General features: G+C 42.3%; 1 protein-coding gene across 1 annotated transcript in view; it reads left to right on the top strand.

The window, feature by feature from the left end:
* Window positions 1-8,305: 8,305 nt before the first annotated feature.
* The window catches only part of MACO1 (macoilin 1), a 63,458-nt gene continuing 52,775 nt past the window's right edge, over window positions 8,306-18,988 (top strand). The window contains exon 1 of the mRNA XM_036255993.1: window positions 8,306-8,492. Coding sequence (XP_036111886.1) covers window positions 8,413-8,492 — 80 coding nt within the window. The 5' untranslated portion in view covers window positions 8,306-8,412. The remainder of the gene's footprint in view (window positions 8,493-18,988) is intronic.

The following is an 18,988-nucleotide window of genomic DNA, read 5'->3' as shown; positions in this document are numbered from 1 at the left end:
TATAGACAGGCCCCACATAGAATTAAGTCTTCAGAGTTACACAGATGAAATTATTTGTATTTAAATCTGAATTTAATTTTTTTTTCTTTATTGCTTTCTAGAGAGAGAGGAAGGAAAATTGAGAGAGAGAGGAAGAAACATCGATGAGAAAGAACATCAATTGGCCGCCTCCTGCATGTCCCCCACACGGAATTGGGCCCACAACCTCGGCATGTGCCCTGCCTGGGAATCGAACCAGCAACCTCTTGGTGTATGGGTCGACACTCAACCATAGAGCCTCACCAGCAGGGCCTGAATCTGTATTTAAATCTGCTTGTTTCCAAATATTTTAAGGGTAGCTGGGAGAAAAGAAGGGACACTTGGATCCAGCTCTAGAAAAAACCTGGTGGGAGTCCTGATCTAGTCCTAGGCCAAAGTGGTCCCTTTCTCACAGAGCAGCCCAGATTCTGCTTGGGGCATGAACACCACAGTGCATTTGAGGAAGGACGCCAGCCCCAACATCCCCATCCCTTAGTGGTGGGCAGTTCCCTGAAGTGGGATATAGGCCACCTGTTTTCTAATTCTGACCCTGCAGTTAGTTTCTCCTATGGCCCACATGCACATGTCTAGCCGAAGGTCTGACATATAATAAGCACCAAGAGGAGAGGGAGGGGGAGGGAGGAAGAGGTGAAAGAAGAAAGGAAGGAAGGAAGAGGGGAAGGAAGGAAGAAAGGGAGGGAGGGAGGAAAGGAAGGGAGGGAAGTTGCCTTACTCCTGCACTGGCCCCAGCCACTGGCCAGTACAGACTGAATTTGTGGGGCCCCAGACAATAAAGCTAGACTAGGAGTTGCAGGGAGGCAGACTTTGTCCCAACGTGAATAGACACTTCATTAACCATTACAGCTCCCCAGTGAAACAGGCTGCTCATGAGGTAGTGACCTCACCCAATATAATCTTGTCATTTTGTTTTCAGACGAAGAAACTAAGACCCAGAATGTCATAGAGTCAGTTGGCCTCTCCCACTTCTTGCTCAGTGCAGCTTCGTTTACAGGAGGAAAAAATTCAGAATAACCTAAATATCCAATAATAGGGACTGGTTAAGTAAACTTCAGGACACACAACTTGCCACCAATATGATGATTCTGAACACATGTGGAGACATCCAGAGGAAAATGTTTTGAAGGTTTAGCAAAGGTGGCATGGAGGATATTCTATTTGGCGAAAAAGCAAGTTACAGAACAGTGTGTTCAGTGTGCTCCCACTTTTGTAAAATAATAATAACAACATGTTAATGCATGCACAGGGGGGAAATTGGCTGCAAAACACTGACACTGGTTACTTTTGTTTCAGATGGTTTCGGGAGTTAACTTTTACGAAGCATTTACCATTGCTAGGCACTCACCTGTGTGAACGCAGTTAATGACGCTGGAGAAAGGAACTATTAGCCTTAGATCACAAATGAGGACTGAGACGCAGAAAGGTTGAGTTGCCCAGATTTATAGGGCTACTAAGTAAGAAAGCTGGTTAAAGCCAGGCAGTCTGACTTGTGCACCTGGGTGTTAAGCCACTTAACTGTAGCCCAGATAACTTCGAAGTCTCTTTCCAATTCTAAAAGTCTAGGAATGTAGGATTCCAAGTCCTCTGTTACCTTAACAGTAAATAAGGGAGCAAGTGCCCTGACTCCTAGAGGTCAGAGATCAGAAGTCTCCATTCCCCTCATGCTCAGCCTTTTTCTGGCCATCAGCACTTATGAACTGGGTATCCTAAGGAGAGACTCTGCTGTGTGAGGGAAGAAATGAATGTGATGCCTGTTCACCTGGGTCCTGTACCAGAAGTTTGTAAAGCAGGCAGCCAGACCCACCTGCCAAGGAGCACCAGACATCGGCCAAATGAACCCAAGATTTCCAGTCACCAGCAGCCCCTGTGCTTGGAACCCCCAATGGTTGTATTTACCAGCTGACAAACTCAGTGTGAATGTCAACTAGTTTCAAGGCACCCCAAGCCCCTGTGCATCCTGATCCTGCCCCAGTGAGGAACAGGCTGCTGGATAAGAGGACCAAGCTCCTCACTGAACAGAGGATTTCTTTAACAAAGAGGAGGTCTCCCCTGCAGTTGGCCTCTTCCAACAAGTTGGTTCAAAGGGGAGTTTTCCCTCCTCCCCTGACTCTTGCAAAAGGCCCCTGTTTTCTGACAATAGATCCAGATTGTCTGCAGATCTTCAAGGCAGGTCAGCTGGAACAAAAAAAGCACAGGGGATCTAGGGCAGCTATGTCATCAAACAAATATAGTTAAATGTTATTTGTTGAATCTAGGTGAACGACTTTTCACTGAACAAGTCTTTCAACTTTTGTGTATATGTTTGAAATTTTTCATAATAAAATGTTGGGAAAAGAGCACTGTGTGCGCCTGCTGCTCTGCCTGCAATACTCTTCCCAACAGAGATCAGATCCAAGTACCAGGAGAACAGAGACTTTTGACTGTTTTCTCTTCAGCACCTGGTGCTCGGTCCACAGAAGGTATTCAATAAATATTTGTTTATTTGAATGAAAAAGTGCTGCCATTTCTGGAATGCCAAGCGCTGGACCAAGAGTTTGGCATACATTATTTCATTTAATCTTCCCCTCAGGCCTGTGAGCATAGGTACCGTCACTTCCATTTCACAGATGAGGAAAGTGCTGCTCAGAGAGATGATGCACGTGCCCAAAGTTACACAGTTGATAAATGGCAGAGCTGGGACCCATCCCACATCCATCTGACGCCACATCTTGTGCTGTTAACTACTTTACAGTTCTGCCTTCCATTCACTAAACCATTCAGAGTCTCAGTTTCCTTATGAGTCAAATAAAATGAGTTTTACTGCTTTCCTCACAGGGTTATTATAAATGTAGGGATATGTAAGCATGCTTGGCACCTGTGTAATAGAAATGAAGGTGGGCAAGGGTGCCATGACCGCAGCATCCTGGGCTGAGTGGCTAGGTGTGAGGAATCAAGTCAGAGAGACTGCAGCTTTCCGATGTAATCATGCATTTTTCTGTAAGAACAGGACTCTATGAGAATGCCTACTACGCCCTCCTCATCTTGGTCATGGGCAGTGACTCTAGGTGGGAGGTGAATGTAGTCCCTCCATTCTCTCTCATGAAAGTTTGTCCACACTAAGGGTATGGTTCTTCTCTGGGCATCCCTAGTTAAAGTGTGGCTAAGTCAATTATTCATTCATTTAACAAACATGAGTTTTGGAGTCAGGCAACCCCGGTTCAAATCCTACCTCTGCTGTGTGACCGTGGGTAAGACGATCAATATCTCCAGTCTGTTTCTTCATCTGTAAAGTGGCTTTCCCTTCAGATCCTTTCACAGTGATGGGCAGCCTTGAAAGTTTGAACTCAGAGTTTATCCTTGGCCACCCAGTGCCACTTTATCAATATACTGAAATAGAGGTGAGGAATAAAAAACAAGTATCCTGTTAACAGTAATTATTTGCTGTCACCTACTGTATATTTGGCCCTGAAAGTTCATTATCCTGGAAGCCTTAAAACATACCTAAGTGGAAACAGAAGCTCTGAGAGATTCTGCAGTTTGCCCAAGCTAATAAGTGACCAAGCTGGAATTTCAATCCTAGTCTGAAAAAGCAGATACTCTTGCCATTTTTCTAACTGCATCTCTACAGGGTATGGATTCAGTCCTAAAGAAGCTTTTCACATGAACACATGGGATTACATCAAACTAAAAAGCTTCTGCACAGCAAAAGATACAATCATCAAAATGGAAAGGCAACCCACTGTATGGGAGAGCATAATTGAAGATGATATATCAGATAAGGGGTTAATTTCCAATATATATAGAGTGCTCATACAACTCAAGGAAGACAAAGAACCCAATTAAAAAATGGGCAGAGGGCCCTGGCCGGTTTGGCTCGGTGGTTAGAGCATTGGCCTGCGGTCTGGAGAGACGCGGGTTTGGTTCCTGCTAAGGGCACGTACATCGGTTGCAGTTTGTTTCCGGCCCTGGTTGGGTCGTGTGGGTGGCAACCACTCGATGTGTCCCTTTCACATCGATGTTTCTCTCTCTGTCTCTTCCTCTCTCTCCCTCCCACTCTATCTGAACAAAAAATGTCCTCGGGTGAGGATAAAAAAAAAAAAATGGGCAGAGGAACTAAGTAGACACCTCTCCAAACAGGACATACAAATGGCTAAGAGACATATGAAGAAATGCTCAACATCACTAATCATCAGAGAGATGCAAATTAAAACAACAATGAGGTATCACCTCACACCTGTCAGAATGGCCGCCATCAACAAATCATCCAACAAGTGTTGGCGAGCGAGGGTGTGGAGAGAAGCACACTGCTGGTGGGAATGCAGACTGATGCAGCCACTATGAAAAACACTATGGTGTTACCTCAAAAAGTTAAAAATTGAACTGCCATTTGACCCAGTGACCCCACTTCTAGGAATATACCCTAAGAAGACTGAAACACCAATCAGAAAGAATATATGTATCCCCATGTTCGTAGCAGCACTATTTACAATAGCTAAGATCTGGAAACAGCCCAAGTGTCCATTAGTAGATGAATGAATAAAAAAGCTGTGTTACATATACACAATGGAGTATACCATGCAGCTGTAAGAAAAAAAGATCTCTTATCCTTTGAGACGACATGGAGGGACCTGGAAAGTATTATCCTAAGTGAAACAAGCCAAACAGAGTATCATATGATATCACTTATTTGTGGAATATAATGAACATATCAGTCTGAGGAATGGTGTAGTCCCAGAGATGTGGAAGTGGGGTACAGACCGACAATCCCCAGAAGAGGGGGTGGTGGGGGAGAGATAAACCACAGAACTTATATGCAATTATGCATGAATAATGGACATGGACAACAAAGCTGGGGACAGGGCGGGGAGGGGGAAATCAGTGGGGGGGGGGGCAGAGAAACATTTGTAACAAAAATAAATTAATTAATTATTTAAAAAAAAAAAAAAGAAGCTTTTCATCCAGGCAGATGGACAAGCCTCACCCAAGAAACCACAAATTAAGAGCAATACTGATGGAGATGCTCTGTGTGAAAGCAAAGGCAGGAAGGAGGGAAGATAAAGTTGTGGGTTTGAGGCCAGTGAGTAGATAAGGCTTGCCTGAGTAGGCCTGGAAAAAAAGAGTGGGTCCCCAGTGTGACAAGCTCTGGATGCCATACTAAAGAATATGGGTTTTCTCTTTCAGGCACTGAGGCATCTTTAGATTTGTGAGCAGTGGTTGAGGACAATGCATTTGGTATCAGTTACTAGTTCCTCCTTGGGGTGGGTGTTGATTAAAGGAGTGATCACAGGGCAGAGAGGGGGAGAGAGGTCTACCCATTCCAGTGCAAAACAAGATGCCATCTACTTCCTGGATTTGAAAAAAAAAGTGCTGGACAATCACCTAACAGTCCCACTGTTTGTGAGTGGTTAATTTGGTATAGCCCCTTAATAGGAGATTCTGGAAACATCAGAAATATTTAAGAAGGGACATAATAACACAAAAATGCTTATATTAAATAAAAAACAAAATACAAAATTGAGTATCTAGTATGATCACAATTCTGTTTAATAATACTAACAACAGTAATAGTAATATTACTCATGAAAAAATAGGAAAGAAAATAAAAAATATAGAATACTAACAGGACAGTAGTTGTGATAAGATGATGAGATATATGGGTGTTTTTTTCCTCCAGCGACTTTTCTGTATTTTTTGTTAGAGTGGGAAGGAGAGAGGGAGGGAGGGAGAGAAACACTGATGTGAGAGAGACACATAGATTGGTTGCCTCCCACACGACCAAACCCAAAACCGAGGTAGGTGCCCTTGACCAGAAATCGAACCAGTGACTCTTTGGTCTGCTGGCTGATGCTCTAACTGCTGACCCAAACCCACCAGGGCCATCTTCCATTTTCTTTAACGACATACATTCTTCTTTTTCTCTTAAAATAAAAAACAAAACACTTTGCTGTCTTGTCTAGCAGTGAGTTGGCGATACCCACATTGCAGGGGAATAATCATTACTGGAAAGGGGACCTGACCCTAAGTGGGTCTGTCTAGCGCCAGCCAGTAGTGTATGGGTTCTTGACTTTGTGCAGATATGATTTCACAACATGAGTCCAAGTGATTTTGAGGGTATGTTTATACATTTTTAATAATTTTTAAATTGATTTTTAGAAAGGGAGAGAGATAGAAACATTGATGAGAGAGAAAATCGATTGGTCACCTCCCATTTGCACCCCCACTGGGGATTGGGCCCACAACCTGGACATGTGCCCTAACCAGGGATCAAACCTATGACCTCTTGGTGCATGGGTCGACACTCGACCACTGAGCCACACCGGCAGGGTAAGGGTATGTTTATTAAAGCTGGGGACAGTGAAACAAGGAAGGGCTCAACAGGAGAGACCTAGGCCGGGCTGCTTTGGTTCTCTAGAAATGTTATAGGAAAGAAATGAGCTGAGGCAGGAATGCTTTGGCTCCCTGGGAAGTCTGAGAAAAAGGGGCTTTAGGGACAGGCTCAAGGGGTAAGCCCTGGAGGAGCTGCCACTGCCCATTGCTCCCCTGGTTGCAAGTTTTGTGAAGTCCTTGGAGTTTAGGAGATGCATGCCTATATAAGAAGAGGGGGAAGGGAAAGGCTAAGGGGTGCTCCCAGGAAGGAGAACATGCACTGGAAGCTTGATTTTGAGGGTTTTTAGTCTTAGGGGAAGATCTCAACAGATTTTTTTTTTTTTAACTTTGTGAAAATTGTATTAAATTTACTGGGGTGACATTGGTTAATAAGATTATATAAGTTTCAACTGTGCAAATTCTATAATACATCATCTGTGTATTTTATTGTGTTCACACTATTCATCAGTTTTTTTGCTGATGTGCCAAAATGAGATTTATTCCCTTAACTTCATCTGTCCTTGGGTATAGTTGGCTTAAAGGACACTAATTGGATTTCTGATGTCTGGCCGAGTAGGGTGATTTAAGCTATTTACCCTTTGGTTGGGGAGAAGTGCAAACCATTTACTCTTAAGTGTCTTCAGTTTTGGAACAATAGGATTCACTAGAAGGCTGTAAACTGCTTGGTAGTTTAACTGTCTCAGTTTCCCTATTCCACTTGCCAAGGAATTTTCCTAGCTTCTTACTATCCTGCCTCATAAGGAGGAGTAAGTGAACAGTAGATGCAAAGCACCCAGCGGGGCGCCTGCACAAAATCGCGCACTAGGAGTGTTAGGTAAGAACAGTCACTGGCCCAGAGATTCCAACTTCCAGGAGCCTGGCCAGGCCCGCCCCCGCCAAGCCGCCTCCCGCTTAGTTCTCCGTCCCCGGGGCCTGGGGGCAGACATGCCTTGAACGCCAACACTGGAGCTTTCCAGCAGGCGCGGTGCCGGAGGAGCCCGCCGCCCAGCCCGCCCTGCGGACGTGGAACACAGGCTGCACCGCCCCACACAACACACCAACAGCCTCGCGCGACGTCTCGCGCACCCACGGCCCCGCCCCCGTGATGTGACGTCACGGGGCAGGGCCACAGGGGCCCCGCCCTGCACTTCCTCTGATTGGCCGCCGTGCTGTCATCACCTCGCGGGAAGCTGGCAGGGTGTGTGCGTGTGCGTGTGCGTGTGTGTATGTGTGTGGGGTTTGCTTTGTCATTGATGCCCCCATCGCTCGCCGTCGCGGTCGGCCTGGCCGTAACGGTCCAGGATCTGCAGAAAAGGCCCTCGGCGCTGCTCCAGGAGGCTCCTGGATGAGGAGGATGCTGCGAGCCCCTTACATAATGACGCGACTGACTGGAGCACATGTCAGCGCAGAACCGGCACATGCAGCAAACCCAGGCCTCATTGGTGCTAGTGATAGCCTACAATGAAAGTAGCACGGTATGCACTAGTATGGATTATAATGCAGTGAAACGCACTCCAAAATAATGAAGTGTACCTTCGCAACAAGGCATAATATAGGATGTTATATTTATAGGGCCTATTTATAAGCCTCTATTTAAATCTTTTCTGATAGGCCCAGGTACTGTCCCAGACACCATAATGATTGGCGCATTTTTCTGTCCTTCAAAGAGGCGGGTCTTGGGGGGGGGTCCGTTTTGCCTCAGTGGGCCCTAGGATTGGCCAGCAGCAGCGTAGCGGCGCCTTCGATTGGCCCCATGGGCCGTTCGTCGGAGCCGAGGAGGAGGGGCAGGTGGCTGGCTGGTGCTGGGGCGGGCGGGCCCCGGAATTGTCATTTCTTTGTTTCCGAAGGCGGAGGAGGCTCTGAACCCCCCCTCCTCATCCCACCCCCTCCCCCCGGGTGCTGGCTCCATGTCTGCGTGACCGGCCCCAAGGGTAGAGTCCAGGACCGACGAGGGGCGGGCCGGCGGCGGCGGCGGCGGCTAAGGTGAGAGACGGCGGCGGCGGCGGCAGCACCCGGCCCCCCAGCGGGAGGATGAAGCGGCGGAACGCCGACTGCAGTAAGCTCCGCCGTCCCCTTAAGCGGAACCGGATCACCGAGGGCATATACGGCAGGTGAGCGGCAGCGTCCCCGCCTCCGCCGGCCTGGGCCCCAAGGCCCCGGGCCGCTCCAGAGGGGCCCGGCCCCGTTATGTAACCCCAACTAGGCCGCACGCTCGGGCTGGGGGCTCTCCTGTGGAGCGCAGCACTGGGGGCCCTAGCCCGCCCGCCGGGGTCCGTCCTGGGGGCGCGGGGCGTGGCCGAGGGCCGCCCGCTCCGCTGGGAAGGCGCGGCGAGCGCGGGCTGAGGGAGCCGCCGTGCCGCCGTTGGAAGCGCCGGGGCCCCGCCGGGGGAGGGGCGGTGAAACCCCCTCCCCTCCCGCGACCCCCCAGCCAGCGTCGCCCACCCCGGGGCCGTTCCGGGAGGCGACAGACCTCTGTCGGCCCAGCCCCGCTCTAGCTTCGGAGTCGCCGGCCTGAGCCGAGGACCATCTGCACTGGGGGGAAAGGCTGATAAAGTTAGGAGAAGGCGGTGTCCCCGTGTCCCCCGCCCCCCTCCCCGCGGCAGACCGGGCAGGTGACCACCTTGCCCCATCTTTCACCTACTACTTCTCTTAAGGGATCTCAAACTTGGTACCGAGGGCTGAAGCCGATACCCCCATAATCATGCCCTATGGCCCAACTCCAGACTCAAAAGGAGCTGATGATGATCCTTTTATTAATAAACATTATTTTGACAATTACAAGCGGATGGTTTTCTTCAAACCTTTCCAAAGGGATTTTCTTCGAATTAGTGGTTCAGTTTTCTTTTTTCCTCCAAAAGAAAAGCAGTGTCCTTTTAAATAGAAATTGAATTCAGTACTCTGATGGGGCAGAATGAGAACAGGTGTATGGGGTATCTTCGTGACAATCACAGCTTCCCTGAGCAGAATTTGTGTACGACTGTTATTTTCTGATTCTTCTCAGAATGTTAATTTTAAATGTTACTTGCCTTGATAAATAATTTCAGTGGAGAAGTAATTAGTTTACAAAGGAGAATTCTCAACATGTGGATATGGGTTTAATTGAGTCCTCATGGTGTCTTACAGTTTTGCTCTTTTAGCTGTGGGACCTAGAGAAATATGTGAGGTAGCAGATGACACCCTAGTTATCTTAGCATAACTGTACACCTTGCACATGCTGTTGTTTACATGAATAGAATGATTGCTTTCCACAAGTAACTGACTGTTGTAAACATTGGGAGTTTTCTTTATTTCATGTCTAAAAGCATTAAGAAGTCAACTAAAGTAAAAAGTTCTTGAATATATTCTTATGTAATAAGCCATAGATAATAGGAATAATTCATTCATTCAACAAATACGCTATATGCTAGGCCCTCTTCTAGCCAGCAGTGAGTAAAACACCCAAATCCATACGGAATATATCAAACCTGACCATTTTAACTAAAGCTGTAAAAGAAAAATAGTTTTTCTATAGATTTAATGGATAGGGAAAGGTCTCTTCAAGTTACACACCCTATAATTCTTGAATAACAAAATGGCTTTTTTTCCTGGCTATTGAAAAAGATTTGAAAAACTAAATATTAATAGTGACACAAGAATAGAGAAAGTATATAAAGCAGAATTGGTAGAAAAAGGACAACTGTAGCATAGCTGTTATTTACAGTAATGTATGATGATGTGCCTCCATTTATAGCAAGAAGAATACCATCTGGTTTGCATGTTTTCTGTTGTATTTCAGCTTCTTTTTGTATTTAAACAAATATGCCCAGTTTAGTACCTGCTGCATTGTAACCACTCAAGCAATGTGAATCAGTGTGAAGGGGTGAATTCATTGTCTAATGAGCATTATTTACTGATGACCTTTTGGAATTTCGATTCTTACATAAAGAGTAATAGTAAATACCTAATTCAAGTGATTTAGAATTTCTTATGTAAAGTTGTTTTTTTTTAATTTATTTATATATTTTTTATCCTCACCCGAGGACATTTTTCCATTTTTTATTCAGATAGAGTGGGAAGGAGAGAGAGGAAAAGACAGAGAGAGAGAGAAACATCAACGTGAAAGGGACACATCGAGTGGCTGCCTCTTGCACGACCCAATCAGGGCTGGGGACAGACTGCAACTGAGGTATGTGCCCTTAGCAGGAACCGAACCTGGGTCTCTCTGGACCACAGGCCGATGCTCTAACCGCTGAGCTAAACCGGCCAGGGCTCATATGTAAAGTTTTAAGAAATCAGCAATGCTTCAGCTTTCAAATCTGTTTGCTTCCCTCTGTTTGGCATTATTTAAGTCAATTGTTAATAAAATACCTAAATATATTTCTACATCATATATCAAATGAGTGTTTCAGTTATATGTTTCTTAGTTTATATTATGGAGTATTGGACTGAAGAACAAGATCATATGTGGTGTGTTGTTTTTTTTCAATTCTGTTTTTAGAGGAGAGAAAATTTCTAATCATTTCTAAAGCAAACAGAATGAGTTAGATACTTATAAATAGTGATGTTTGAGAATTTGTGAATATCTCATTTCTGTTCATCAAATTTAAGTCTATACTAAATTGTTTTTCACACCATCTATATTGCTCATTTTGTTTCTCAACATCTGCCTAATTTTGACAGAGATATCTTTCTTTTTTATTTTTTTCTCTGAGGTTCTGTTGACAGTTTACTACTGTCCACTGTTTCATAGCATAACTTTTCATGGACTTATTTTTATGTTTTCAGTCTATTATTTTATGTTCTCTTTCTGAGCTTTGGCATAGCAAAGAGGCAGCTGTGGGAAAGAGAGCAATGGACTGCTGGCATCAGGAGATGTAGGTTCATTCTTAAAAACCCACTTTGGATAGGTCATCCACAGCTTTAATCTCTAGTTCTCTCATCTGTCAAGTGAGTTTTGAGGCCTAAAGGAGATATGTACAGTTTTTGAAACCCTATAAATCTGGCATGCTATAGAAATATTATTTGCCATGTTATCATGTTTGGCTGATTCTTTAAGGAGGCAGGAAAGACTATAAAATTTGGTACAACTATAAACAAAAGTTGAGTAGTCAAAACAAGGTTCAGTTGCTGCTTGGTCGTGTTGAAAAAACTCCTGTTGCTGATCTGTTTTTAATCATGGGCTCCAGTCCAACAACTGTGACTGAGGTGATTGTCAAATGATATCATTATTATCAGCATAATAGCTGTGATAGAATTCTGTTTCAGGGGCAAGGTAGAAGGAAATGGATTTTAGACATTATATTAATGTTAGCTACATTTAAATATATGCCCACCATTTGAAAATTAGAATATGTAGAAATATGTTATTCCAGTCAAGTTAATAATTAAGGATAAGAGAAAGGAAACAGGAATGGTGATCATTTTCTTTTATATAATTAAGGGCTAAAATTCATTGTAATTAAAAAAAATCTCAGCCAGCACAGAGTTTGACACAGAGTAAGAATTCAGTGCTCAATAAATGTTGAATGAGTGAATTGATAAATAAATATAAGCTAATCCATTCCACTGGTTTAAGAATCTGCATTGTTTGCCCTGGCCGGTTTGGCTCAGCGGTTAGAGCGTCGGCCTGCGGTCCAGAGAGACCCGGGTTCGGTTCCCGCTAAGGGCACGTACCTCGGTTGCAGTTTGTCCCCGGCCCTGGTTGGTCGTGCGGGTGGCAGCCACTCGATATGTCCCTTCACGTCGATGTTTCTCTCTCTCTCTCCCTTCCTCTCTCTCCCTCCCACTCTACCTGAACAAAAAATGGAAAAATGTCCTCGGGTGAGGATAAAAAAAAAAAAAAAGAATCTGCATTGTTCAAGTAATTGTGGAGGGTTACAGGATAAGACAGATAGTCCCTTGTCTTCAAGGAGTTTACAGTTTAGTAGGCTATAGTAATTCCTCTTAAATTTTTGCAGTGGTTTTGAGGTTCTAAAGAACTTTGAGTTCTGTTCAAATAAAAATATTTGTGTTGATTTAAATTTTAATTTGCTGCTTTAGTGGTTCACCCTATACATTAACAGCTTTATTTTGCCCTGTGCTATTTTATAATGAAGTAGACACTAAGTGAGGGAATATTTGCTATCTCAAATGAGATGAATGTGAAAGTACTCAGAAAGTTATGAGCAAAAGTTATTAATAAGAGAAAGTAAAATGAATAATTCTACTTAACTATTACATTTCAGAGGTCCTCAAGTTTTATGGTAGTGATTCTCTCCCTGGGTTTGCCTTCACACATGCATCAGAAACTCTCAACAGTCTTATCTAATTACATGAAGTGATTCTTCAGGTGAAGTGGGGTTGGAGTGCTATGTAGATTTTAAAAGCTTTAAGGGGACTCTGTGTGATTCACCCACCTTTCACCCTGCTATACTCCTCACTCCCTTCCACCTGAAATGACTGACTTTATGATAGGAAGATGAGATAAGGTGTGGTAAGTAGAAGTCAGAGACAGAAACATTTATGTTTAAAGTCTCTACTGTTAAAATTGTTATTTACCTAAGTAAATATAATAAGAATTTTAAGTAAGGCATGTGTTTTAAGCTTCAGGAAACTATTTTATGTTGTTACTAGTGGTTGAAAAAGCACCTCTTCACTTGTGAATTTATGGATACTTCTTGTCATCGTACCAGCTTCTTCATGTAGCATGTTTCCTGAAGCTTATGCTATCCAATACTGTACCTGACTCTTACGTTTTTATAGTTTAATGTCTCAAAACTAGGACTGAGGACTCAGGACTTCACTGACGTATATGATACCTTTCCCCATATTTGTTTCAGAGAAGAGTTTTCTGGCCTTTAACTTTTTAAACGGTCAAAGTTTTCATCGTTCTCAGCTTCCTAATGTCCTTTTTCAGACCCTTATCTAAATTATCTGGTCTCCAGAGATTTCACTTTACTACTTTTCCTGCCTTCATAACGATGTTTCCTAAGCCTAGTTTTAGACTCCTTTGGGCTGTGCTTATTAAAGCTACTGGAGGCTGACATGACTCTTGGCTGCCTTGATTTTACGTGTGTTCTGCAACTGAAACCCCAGATACCAGTGTTGTAACCTCACAGCCTAAAAGCATTTTGGTAATCTTGGTAGCCTTTAACTTCAACAATACTGGACCTGACATAAAAGTGATAAATTTGGTATTGTTTTAGGGGGTGTTGGTTCAGTGGGGTAGGTACAAGGAAGAAATTGAAATGTTTTCACTAACCTTTCCAGTGAGGTTTAGCTAATCCCTTTTATTTGCAGTTTCTGTGAAAAACATTTAAACTAATCTGCCACACTGGAATTTTGTACTTAATTTTTGTTAGTAGTATACTACATTAAAAAAAGAAAAATTACTTTCCTCCAACTTTCATTTATGATTCTTCTTTTCTGAGCACTTGGCAGTTAGTTTCATTAGATGTTTTGACAATTCCTTTATTTTTTAATTTATTTTTTATCCTCACCCGAGGACATTTTTCCATTTTTTACTCAGATAGAGAGGGAAGGAGAGAGAGGAAGAGAGAAACATCAATGTGAAAGGAACACATCGAGTGGCCGTCACCCACACGACCCAACCAGGGCTGGGGACAAACTGCAGCCGAGGTACGTGCCCTTAGCGGGAACCGAACCCGCGTCTCTGTGGACCGCAGGCTGACGTTCTAACCACTGAGCCAAACCAGCCAGGGCTTGACAATTCCTTTAAATTGCTGCTACCAGTTGAAGCTGGGAAAGAAGGCAACATAATCTATTTTAGATTATTTGCTTAAAAGCTTCCTGTTTTATCAGTGATATTCTCCTTTTTCTACATGTTGATTCCTTATGGCCTTTTTTGAACCTCACTAGATTTGAAGATTGATTTTAATGGTAGACTTAATGACTTAGTAGTAATTATTTTCACTTTCTTATATATCTATATGGTGGACCCAATTCATATTCTATAAATACTTATATTTCCAGAGTTTTTCCTTTAGCCATTTCTCTCAGCTCTCTCTACTGATATTAACCCTTTGGGGTTTTATAAGTGTGTATGTGTTCTGTTTTGTTTTGTTCTAATGTCATTTTTCTAGGCTACCATCTAGGTGATACTTAAGGGCATGTAATAAGATAGAACTTGTAGAATATATATCATATGGAATCTGGAGGGTCAGACAGAGATTTTACCAACATAATTAAGACCTCAAAGTGAAATACTGTAATTGCGTTACTTTTCTTGATGAAATTTAGTGTGCTTTTCAAATATATTGATCATTTTATTTGCTAGGTTTACTAGATTTGGGTGTACTTATTTTACTTGGATCATTTTCAAGGAATAGGTCCAGAAGAAAAATAAGTTGTCCGTTCAACAAGTTGCATAAGTCTAATGGTACATACCAATTGTAGAAACATATATTCTTTGCTATATTTTTCTTTTCCCCTTCGTGGATTTCTTCAAATACTGAGTGATGATTTCCTCACGATCTCTCATCTTTAGGCATGCATCCTAGAAATGAAAACTTTCAAAAATGTAATAAACTATTAGAATGTATGCGTTGAGCCTTTATAGATTTACTTTGACATTTAACCTGACATCAGATTGACCTCAGCTCATCAACCTTCTGAGATGCCTATCATCTCCATACTTTGAAACCCTTCCATAGCAGTGGCCTTCATTTCTTTGTGTTTTTTCCTATGCTGTTCTTAAGGACGTTGTGTTCACATTGAGTCATGAGATTGTGACATGAAAAGTAATTTATCCTCACCCTGTCTCCTTTGTTGCCTTTTCTTTTTTTAGAGGTTTTGCATTTAGTGGATTGAAATAGTGCAACTACCCCACTTTAGGTGTACAGGTAGATAACCACCTATTTATTTGAGCTGTTTGGGATCTGTTTCTTACCCAGCACAGGGGAAATGGCTAGACATAATCTCAGTCTTTTTTTGTTTGTTTGCATTTCAATATCTTTGTTGAATTGTATATATCCCTAATACCTCGATCTATTTTTACATTGTATTATTGCTTTGTTCATTTTCAAAATACTTTTAAAAACTAAGTAAGCTAGTCAGTACTGAAGTGAGTACTTAGCCTATCTTGTAGCAAGGACACTTGAACTCTAGTGAGAATGAGTACCATGTTCATGGTCATATAAAAAATCCTGCCTCAGATCAGAGAAATACAGGCTGTAGTCTTCTTTATCAGATGTAATAAGTATTGTTTTTTTGTCTTTTTCTAAGCTTGACAAGGTATAACGCATGATTCCTTGTTTCTGAGTTAAAAAAAAAGTCAATTATCTTTTTTTTTTTAATCCTCTCCTGAGGATATTTTTCCATTGATTTTCAGATAGAGTGGGAGTGAGGGAAGGACAGAGAGTGAGAGAGAGAGAGAGAGAGAGAGAGAGAGAGAGAGAGAGAGAGAGAAACATCAATGTGAGAGAGATACATCGATTGGTTGCCTCCTGCACAACCCTGACCAGGGCCAGGGATTGAACCACAACCTAGGTATATGCCCTTGACCAGAATCCAACCCCCAACTCTTTGGTCCACAGGCCAACCAACACTAACTGCTGAGCCAGACCAGCCAGGACAGAGTTGTCTTTTCTTAAAAAATTATTATTATTTTTAATCCTCACCCGAGGATATGTTTAGAGAGAGGGGAAGGGGGAGCGGGGAAGGGGGGGGGGCATTTCGTGTAAGAGAGAAACATCGATCAGTTGCCTCTTGTATATGCCCTGACTGGGGATAGAACCTGCAACTTAGGTAAGTGTCCTGACTGGGAATTGAACATGCAACCTTTTGATTTATGGGATGATGCTCAAACTAACTGAGCAACACTGGCCAGGGCGCGTTGTCTTTTTATTTTTAAATTACGTATTTATTACAGTGACCATTCTAGGAGTGTGAATATTGTTGGAAAGCAGTTTTCAGTTATCCCATCTTTTGTACCACTTGTTATTTCTGTAAAGAATATTTTACTTTAAGTTTTGTGTTGGCAGAGTTTCACAGTGTGTTTACAAATTCATAATATATGGATTAAGATATTGAGGGTTTATTCTCTCATAAAGTACATGTACTCATGTTATAAAAACTTGGTTCTGTTGGAGAATTAAAGAATTATATAATTTGAATATGATGAAGGAAGAGATATAAGGAAGGAAGATAATATTTATTGAGCATCAAATGTGAGATGAGAAAGTCCAGTGTGATGGATAAGCATGTGGGCTTTAAAGCCATATAAATTTGGGTTCAAATAATATCCCTGAACTCAAGTTCATTGATCTGCTTTAATCCTCAGTTTTCATATCTGTAAAATGAGGATAGTAAATATACTATCTACTTTATAGAATCATTATAAGGATAATTGAGATAATCACATATAATACTTAGTGCCTGACACAGGAGAATTGCTTAAAAGTTATTTGCTGTTTCTTCTATTGTGATTACATTTTTTATCTTCATTCTCTTATTTAGTTCCAGTAAGGGTATTTAAGGGTTTTAGCTTTGGTTTCACAGTGAGCAAACTGAAGTTGCTGGAGGTTTGGTTACTTTGATAGAGACCCATATCTGTCTAATCCCAAAGTCTGTCCTCTTTTTGTTTTACTGTCTTATGCAGCTTCATCATTTCTGAACGATGTGTATGTGTAATAACTAATATGATCCTCTCTAACTCACCACTACATGTAGGGAAAGATCATTACCTTCATTTTCCAGGTGAAGCAACAGGTACCAAGAGTGTTTTGGGCAAGGCCATTAACTTTTTATTTATTTCTCATTATTGAGGCTCTTTAAGGAGGGTTGCCCTGATGGAGACGGTAAAACAGGAGTAACCCAAAGCATACTCATAGGGGTAAGAGGAGGCTCCCCAATGTCCGAGGCTTGGGAATGGGTTCCTCTGTGATCCTGTCCAGGACCAGCATGGGGGTTTCCCTCACAGGTGCTTCACAGTAGCAGTCAGCCCCTTGTTACCTCACCAGACCTCTCCTCTTTAAAAAAGAAATCAGCCCTGGCTGGTTTGGCTCAATGGTAAAGTGTTGGCCCGTGGACCAATGAGTCGTGGGTTCGATTACGGTGAAGGGCACATACCTCGGTTGCAGTTCGTCCCCAGCCCTGGTTGGGGTCGTATGAGAGGCAACCAATCCAAGTGTCCCTCTCAGGTCGATGTTTCTCTCTCTCTCCCTTTCTCTCCCTCTCTCTCCCTCCCAATCTATCTGAAGATAAATAGAAAAATATCCGAGGATTAAAAAAAAGAAAATCAATATAGCCCTGGCTGGCATGGCTCGGTTGGTTGGAGCATCATCCCGCACACCAAAAAAGATGGTGGGTTTGATTCCCAGTCAGGGCACATATCCCGGTTGCAGGTTTGATCCTAGGTTTCACATCTCTCACATCAATGCTTCTCGTTCTCTCTCTGTCTCTCTCTCTCCTTCCCTCCCCCCTCTTCCTCTTTCTAAAAATCAGTATAGACATGACTACAATGCAAACTGTGATTCTGGACCAGGATTGATCTTCCTTCCTTCTTTCCTTCTTTCTTTTTTTCCCTTTCCTTTTCTCTTCTCTTCTCTTCTCTTCTCTTCTCTTCTCTTCTCTTCTCTTCTCTTCTCTTCTCTTCTCTTCTCTTCTCTTCTCTTCACCTGCCTATCACCATAAAGGACATTAATGAGATAATTACTAAAATTTAAATGAAGTCTATAGATCATATAGTAGTATTATAGCAGTATTAATTTCCTGATAATTTACTGTGGTTATATGAGACTATCATGTTTTCAAGAAAGCGTGGAGTAAAGGGGCATTATGTCTGCAATTATTTTCAAATGGTTTAGGAAAAAAATAATATGTGTGCATATATAGGGAGAGAATAATAACAAAAACGTGATAAAATGTTTTTATCATTTGTGAAATCTGGGTGAAAGATCTAAGGGAATTCTTTGTACTATTTACACAACTTTTCTCGAAGTCTACAATTATTTCAAAATGAAGAGTTTTAAAAAAAAGTAATACATACTTGTTATAAAAATATTAAAGCAGCCCTGGCCAGGCAGCTCAGTTGGTTAGAGCATTGTCCAATATGCCATGGTTGTGGGTTTGATCTCTGGTCAGAGCACATACAAAAAGCAACCAATGAATGCATAAATAAGTGGAACAACAAATCAATCAGTCAATCTCTCTCTCTCTCTCCTTCCCCTCACCTCCATTTCTCTCTCTCTCTCTCTCTAAAATCAACAAATAAAATAATGCGATATGACAGTGTATAAGTGTAATGTAAAAGACCTTAGTACTCTTGCTCTGGGATGATCACTTATATAATTTGTAAGTATAGTTCCTTTTTCTTCTATATAAACAGATATGTATTTCTTAACAAAAATCGGGTTCTATTTTACATAAAACTGTCTTGGTATTTTTCTTCACTTAATCTCTTGTCCTACAAATTTATTTATTATTTGTTTTAGCAGCAATATAGCATTCTATGTAGAATTCACTCTGTTCTTCGTGGTTTCCTCACTCCCATTTCTGTGCTCTTTCAGTAGTGCCATCCAGCCTATTCCCTGGTTTTCAGGCTTCTTTCCTGTAAAATAGTAATAACTGCCCTGCCTGTTACATAGTTATAAGGATAAAACTGAGATAATTAATGTGAAAGCATTTGTAA

Source organism: Molossus molossus, unplaced genomic scaffold (genome assembly GCF_014108415.1).
Source record: "Molossus molossus isolate mMolMol1 unplaced genomic scaffold, mMolMol1.p scaffold_m16_p_12, whole genome shotgun sequence".
Classification (NCBI taxonomy): domain Eukaryota; kingdom Metazoa; phylum Chordata; class Mammalia; order Chiroptera; family Molossidae; genus Molossus; species Molossus molossus.
The sequence above is the reverse complement of the archived record's forward strand: the minus strand, read 5'-3'. Positions and strand labels throughout refer to the sequence as shown.